The 7,500-nt window shown below is 37.0% G+C and overlaps 1 protein-coding gene across 13 annotated transcripts in view; it reads left to right on the forward strand.

Moving 5' to 3' along the window:
• The window catches only part of LOC113823478 (activating transcription factor 7-interacting protein 1), a 34,891-nt gene that overhangs the window by 14,509 nt on the left and 12,882 nt on the right, over window positions 1–7,500 (forward strand). For 9 of the 13 annotated variants that reach the window (XM_070117057.1, XM_070117061.1, XM_070117064.1 and 6 more), the window contains exons 2-6: window positions 5–600; window positions 2,133–2,486; window positions 4,088–4,228; window positions 4,387–4,506; window positions 4,651–4,830. In XM_070117057.1, coding sequence (XP_069973158.1) covers window positions 79–600; window positions 2,133–2,486; window positions 4,088–4,228; window positions 4,387–4,506; window positions 4,651–4,830 — 1,317 coding nt within the window. In that variant the 5' untranslated portion in view covers window positions 5–78. The remainder of the gene's footprint in view (window positions 1–4; window positions 601–2,132; window positions 2,487–4,087; window positions 4,229–4,386; window positions 4,507–4,650; window positions 4,831–7,500) is intronic. The other 4 variants (XM_070117066.1, XM_070117069.1, XM_070117067.1 and 1 more) reach the window with 1 other exon arrangement.

Here is a 7,500-nt window from a genome sequence, read left to right on the forward strand (position 1 = left end):
CCAGGTAATGACAACAAAATTAGTTGGCCAGAGAGAAGAAAAGGTCATATACAAGAATCAAATTAGTTTAACTAGAACATGAAGGCAATGGATCAGGCTGCGCCAATGATAACAGTACCTGCCGGTGTGCTGAAGGAATTCATGTCTCCTGCCAATTCCCGAACACCAACACCACCTGCAACGGCTTCTGTAACAACTTCAGCAGTAAGCAAGTCGTCCACACCAACACCAGCAGCTTCCTCAAATTCTCGAACTCCATCACCCGCACTCCCATCCTCCAGCGAAACCCCCTCCGCGTCTTTGCACGCCGAGAAGGTATCGGTGGATTCTCCAGCTCGAGTGTCTTTAACAAACGGGGATATAAATAGTGATTCGTCAACTCAGGATGTTGATCTACGGATGGAATCTGATACCTCAGACGCATCATTGACAGAAAGTAGTAGAGCGGTAGATGAAAAGACTAGTGTAGAAGGTGCAAGTGAAGGAATTGTTAACGGAACTGGAGTCAAAAGACCAAGTGATGAAGATAATGAGTTAAAGAAACCAGATTTAAAGAAAATCAGAGTGTTTGCACCAGCAGAAGAAGACGGCTTTAAAAAGGTACGTATACAGAAGGCTATGATAGATAGATATTTTTATTTGAATCATCCGAGCGAATTAGCAGATGTGTTCAGGGATGTGTATTTATGTTAACCCATTGATGAAGAGAGGGCATTGCACAAACATCCAGTCTATTGTGAATTTAGTTTATTAATTTTGTTTACATATAGATGGCTCCACTTGTGCTTTGTCACCAAGAGTCAATTATAAGTCCGATCTGGTCTCACATGTTTACCCCATTCACGGATATTCAGTTTTGTTCACTATTTAAATTGTTAGTATTATTATAGTAATCATAACATCAAAAATGATAATAGTATTAATACTAATGATTATCATAACTGTAATCATAATGATGATAATGATAATAACAAAAACAAAAACTGTATTAATAATGATAGTAATGATGATAATGATTATTATGTTAATTGTAAAAATTATGATAATACTGATGATAGTAATAACAATAATGATAAGAGTGATTATAATAATCTTATTAATATTAATGATAATGATAATGATATGATAACTATAATTGTAATAATGATAATAATAATAACGATATGATAATGATAATGATAACAGTATTAGAAAGAAAACTATCCTAAACTTTAAGGAATGGGCAATCAGTTAAGGTCAGGTAGGGTTATTAAATGACTCCATAGTGACTAAATGTCTATGGAGCTAGCTATGTGGGAACAAAATTCACAAAGAGAAGACTATAGTGGCCAGTGCATATACCCAGCACCGTTAGGTTTATACACAGAGAAATGCTACGGAAGGAAATACATATTCTTATATTTTGTATCATGATATCGGTATTCCGAGGACTACTTTCTGCAAGCTTTGACTTGATAGTAGTGTTAAATTTAAGGGAAGTAGTTTTAAATTAGTTTGATTTATTTTTGGTACATAGACCTATCCAAACATATTCCCCGAAGACCTCCAAAACAATTATTTTAGTGTTTGATGTAGATTAATATCTTGTCCATTGCCAACATTCTTTTTTTCCTTTCAGCTGCAATATTTGTATACTCTATTCAGTAATGTGAATAGTATTTATAGCTTTATTTTTTTGTTTGGTGCGTTGTTATTTCAAGTGTAGACACCAGAAACCGGAATTGGCAGTGTGGCATATCTGTTTAATGTCTTAAAGAGCGTTGCATGTTGGTAAAACATTAACCCAATGATGCCAGGTAAAAAATTTGGCTTGTTGAGATGATTACGGGTTTACTGGCGCGCATTTACAGTTTCCTCTGTTTGTGTTTGGTAGTTTGCAGGCAACATTAGGCACCTAGTTTGTATTTTGATTTTTGAAGGTTTACCTTCACTTTTGGTGCTATTGCCTAACATTTTACCATAGAAATTATGCCACTACTATTGTTCACAACAGTCATGGCACGTATGCACGTGCCACCTGGTGGCGAAGGGATAAGTGTTGACTTTAAGGATGTAAGGTGTATGTCCCTTGTATGACTGAAAAATTAATCCAAAGTACTAATGATTTTCATGAGATCATTTTATCGTTTCAGGGAGATATTAGTATAGCGGTTCAAGAATTCAACCAGCATCTGGACAAAGCATCCAAAAAACTAGAAGAGGCAGGAAAGACTGACTTGGATAATATTAAAGCAGATTCTTTTAATAGTGCAAACCCCTTTTTTAATGACGATAAAACGAATCATACTGTACAGCCTCCGGCAAATAATGTTAGAAGTTACGATGTTGAAGTAATATCCTCACCTAGCAAAGACATAGAGGTGCTGCCTGTATTGCCAAATGACAAAGACAAGGAAACATTAACACCAGTCTCTGTGGAGAAAGCACCGGCACAAGACAGGGAAAGTAAACATATAAAGAAGAAACTACAAAGGCTTTCAAGAAAAGTAAGTCAGTGTCTCTCTCTCTCTCTCTCTCTCTCTCTCTCTCTCTCTCTCTCTCTCTCTCTCTCTCTCTCTCTCTCTCTCTCTCTCTCTCTCTCTCTCTCTCTCTCTCTCTCTCTCTCTCTCTCTCTCTCTCTCAGACAGGCATAAATACATACACTGTTGTTTCATTATACTACCAGAGTTACCATCTTGAATGTGATTAAATTCATACCTTAGAACTAAAGAAATAGGCTAAGTTTATTAAAATGATAGGGAATATGTGCATTTTAATTTCTTTCTACTCTGACACACATAATTATAAACAACGGGTGCTACTGACCACAAAGACACTAAAGCACTCACCATTAGTCCAGGGATAGTAATTTCCATCAGCCATCATTGCTAGATACTTGAGGACTGAGTTTGTATGTTTGTTGGTCATATTGATTTAGAATATAACACAAAATGTCAACCTTGGACCTCTTATAGTTGGTATAGTATTTTGTTTCCTCAGTTCCAGCTAGTATTCATTATTTATGTATTATTACTAGCTTGATTTACAATGATCAACCATTTTCAAAAGAGAAAGACTTTCTTCAGATATGAGTTAATTGTGAATATACTCTCCTGTAAGGCCATTTTGCACCTCATGGCTGTCATGATCACGCTTCTGTCGACAAATGAAGCTAAAGCTGGTATTTGTTGGCAAATTTTAAAAAAATCTAATAATCTCCAATTGAGCGCAAAGCAAGTTAGAAACAAGTAAAAAACAATAGCGGTAATTCACTCCTATTGTTTTAGGATACGGCTAATTTTTTTGTTTTTACACCCAATAATCACACCCTTTTGTCGGCAAATTTAAAATGTTACACACACTTTCTCGATGGCCCTGCACTTGATAACCTGTTGTGGAAAGGCTTGGTATCATTTGCCAGCTTTTTTTGTTATGTAACTGAAAATGTTATCTTTATCAGTATTAGTCTTTGCACATTAGTTGCTTACTATGTAACTGCAAAATAAGTAGATAAATAATTGTGAGTGAGTCCAGTAGTCTAGTATTAACATAGGTTTTGGCTGCTCAGATAATACGCCATAGGAGAATTCTCGAAATTCAGTTTCTATCTCTAGCTCATTGTTTTGATCTATCACCTTGTAAGAACTTTTGAGGGATTTAAGTAGGGAGTACAGCCACTCTGAACCTGTTCCAGATTTTTTATAACATGTTCATTGTGATGCAGTGTCTGTATACTTCGAAAATCACATTAACATAAACGAATGTTTGAATTTCTAAATACTGAAATATTCAAGACAGGCTAAGTAAAAAGATAAATGAATAAATGAAATACCATATAAGCAAATTTTTTATAATACTACAACATAAATAAAATTGCTAGATCTAGCACTGGTGCTAAGTTGGTAACTCTGTCCAGTATTACCACCAATTAACAGTAATTAATATGAATGCCAGCATGCTGAACAGAACATATCAAGAGTTTCAAATAAAGAACATTCACACTCTTACTCTGTTCATTTACCTCTGATTATCTGTTTATTCTGAAAATATGACATAGTTATGTTATGAATGTAGTCTAGTTATTTCATTGTGGTTATTTCTTTCTCAGGATCTTGAGAATATGATAATGAGACTTTTCAGTGAGAAGATCTTACACCAGACTGAATTAGGAAAACTGAAGCAGCTTTGCGAAAGATCTGAATCGACTTTAGAAACAAACCGCAAGAAGACAGCACAGTTTCACAAAGAGGTAAGCTTTTGACGTTGAAAATGAAAACTCTCTCTCCGTTCAGCATACAAAAGATGCATTTCCAGAGACGAAAATGTGAAATGTTGATAAATGGGCTTCCAATATCATTCAATTTGAAAAGCATATAGGGAGAGACTTACCAATTAAAACTATTTCAGGTTGAGGATCTTCGGAAAGTGACCAACCGATTGTCAGCTGAACACGCAGCGAGAAAAGGCCAATATGTCGCCCCAATCAGAATCAAAAGATCGGTTGGAATACAAGCCTCTCCTCACATTGTATGTTTTCTGTGTACTTTAAATTAATTCTGATAGAAAAGGATGGTTCCAAAATCTGAATATTTTGTTTGTATCAAAATTCTGTCTTAGTTTATGTCCAATTTGAGTATGAACAGTTTTAGAAAATATTATATTAAATTTCAGATTAATAAGGGTATATTACATGCTAATGGAAGTGCGGGTGTGATTAAGACTATTGCCCCAAGAGCCTCTGCCCTGGTTGGAGTGGGTAATGCATCAAGTCCAATTAGACCAACCACTGTACAAAGCACTGATACTCGAAAACAAAGTATCCCTCCTCCAAATGTCACATTTAATACGCAGGTTAGTCAGTCAGTCACTCTCTCTCTCTCTCTCTCTCTCTCTCTCTCTCTCTCTCTCTCTCTCTCTCTCTCTCTCTCTCTCTCTCTCTCTCTCTCTCTCTCTCTCTCTCTCTCTGTCTCTCTCTCTCCCTCTCTCTCTCTCTCTCTCCTCTCTCCTCTCTCCTCTCTCTCTCTCTCTCTCTCTCTCTCTCTCTCTCTCTCTCTCTCCTCCCTCCCTCCCTCCCTCCCTCCCTCCCTCCCTCCCTCTCTCCCTCCCTCTCTCCCTCCCTCCCTCCCTCCCCCTGTCTCTCTCCCTCTCCCTCCCTCTCTCTCTTTCTCTCCTCCTCTCTCTTTCTCTCTTTCTTTACATTTCTCTACCTTTATTTCAACTTCTAGGGGCCCAAAACTACTACCACTCCCACATTCCAGGGATGGTAAAAATCGCACTCAGTAGACATTAGCTTATTTCCAAATATGACACACCAAGATTTAAGACATGAGCGAGCCGTAAAATAATGTAAAGTGGACTTTTTGTCACAATGGTAATTCCAGTTTAGAGAAATTTATAGTTTATTTTTTATTTATTTTTATTTATTTTTTTTTTTTTCAGCATAATCCCAGTCTAACCTTATCTAGCTTACCTGGCCATATCTCATCTCAAAACCTAACTTTATTTAGGGTCAGTGCGTAAACCCTGCAATGAAAGAGAATTCTAATAGCATGGTTTCAGAAACTGTCAAGTAGTTTTCAGACAGTTGTTACGTGCAAAAAGCACTGAGATAAATCAGAATTGGATTTGGAAGAGCTGTGGGTTCGACATTGAAGAACACAGCAGGTTGAATACAAGAGTAGACATATTTATATAGAGACAAGCAATGTTATGTGTTGAAATATTCTATTGGAATTCTAGTTTGGTATCATGAGTTTTATATTCATGATAAGCATAAGTATACTCATATCAGATTGAGGAGCTTGCTGATAAATTGTTTAGATTTAGTAATGTATATAGGTACTATTAGGTGAAAATTTATTTATCCTCTGATATAGTATTTCTCAGTTTTAACCCTTTCCCCTTTGACCCTCCTTTCTTGGAATCAGATAATAAAAGATGGCATTTGTATATGCAGTGATGAGGGTAAGCCCAAGTTATACATGGCACCTATACATACCATGATAGTGGAGGCTGCTTTCCAAGCTACACACTATTTAGGCAGAGTTTTATGGCTCAGAAAGAGCTAGTTCTTGGGCTATAGCTTACCAGAATTGGTTTAATACTGTGTTTGGGACGCTTTTATGTAACCCCTTGCTGACAGTTGATAATGTACGTCTAGCTTTCCTGCCCGAGACTGTAGGTAGCACACAGAACTTGCTGCCAGGGTGCTTGCTGTGTGCAGCCAGGCTGGCCATGGAAAATTTCAGCTTGCTCAGGTGATAGGTTTACAGAAATTTTACACAGTGTTTACATTTTGATTTTGAGGCTTATTGTAGCCATAAAGTATGTCCTATGAAGAACATTATTCTCCTATATTGTAGTATATCTTCCCACTTTATGAGTGTTTTTACCAAGCCAATAGTGTGTTTTCAAGAGAACTGAAAGACTGCAGTACTTATTGAAGCAAGAAACTGCATATAAAAAGACCCTGAAGGTCAGACATGACCTGGGTCCCCACAGCATCTCCAACGAATGTATGGTGTGTCTGTAGGCAGTTGTGGTGGCGGAGGATGGGATTAACAAAATGAGTCGTGATGCCAAATATCTCTATGATTTCTGTAACCATACCTGTTAGCATGGGATTAAATGACAATAATTAGCTCATCAGTAATCACTAATGAGGGGGAAAAGCATTGTTAAATAATTTTCAACTTATATGGGTGATCTTGATATTGACTCTAGCACAGTGGCTAGTATAGTCCAATATGGTCAGCACTTGCATCACAATGTAGAAATAATTGAAACATGTGTCACAAAGGTACTTTGGTGAACACCTTACCCAGTTACATTCCCCACTTTACCATATTCCGAACAAGAGACTTCCTGGCTAATGAACAGCATTGTGCAGCAGGTAACCCTTGGTTTTTGAGATGTCAAGGTTCACAGTGATCCTAAAGAGTGTTATTGATGCAGTATCTCTGAAGGTGATGCAAAATTTATGAAGCATGAACAATGTCTCAAACTGGTTTTTCAGCTAAAGTTGGGATACGCTCATATTCAGAGACAAACAGAAAGCTGGACCTGCATCTTGCAACCATCAGCTAAGCATCTTTGAGATAACCCGATGGTGATTATCTGATGGGTGCAAGACACAGGTCCAGTTCTCCGTTTCGGATGTTCGAAATGTCTTTGAATATAAGCGATGGAGTCACCTGTATCCAACACAGTGTATAAAACACTAACAGGATCAGGCCTTGGAAACTCATCAAACTGACAAAATATGCACATGGAAATCATAGGATTCTAGGCCTTCATTGGTGTTTTTCTAAATGGTCCCGTTTTCAGTGGAATCCCATAGGGTAAGATATTAGGTCTTGTTCTCTTTGTCTACTATGTAATTTATATAACGATTATAATCCAGAATATGATTAGCATCTTTCAGATTACATTAAATTTCTCAGTTATAGATGGCAATTAAATACCCAGAATCTGTAAAACAATTTGAAAACATTTATGATGGATAAAATTTAGGGTAAAATC

The sequence above is a fragment of the Penaeus vannamei genome, chromosome 39 (assembly GCF_042767895.1).
Source record: "Penaeus vannamei isolate JL-2024 chromosome 39, ASM4276789v1, whole genome shotgun sequence".
Classification (NCBI taxonomy): domain Eukaryota; kingdom Metazoa; phylum Arthropoda; class Malacostraca; order Decapoda; family Penaeidae; genus Penaeus; species Penaeus vannamei.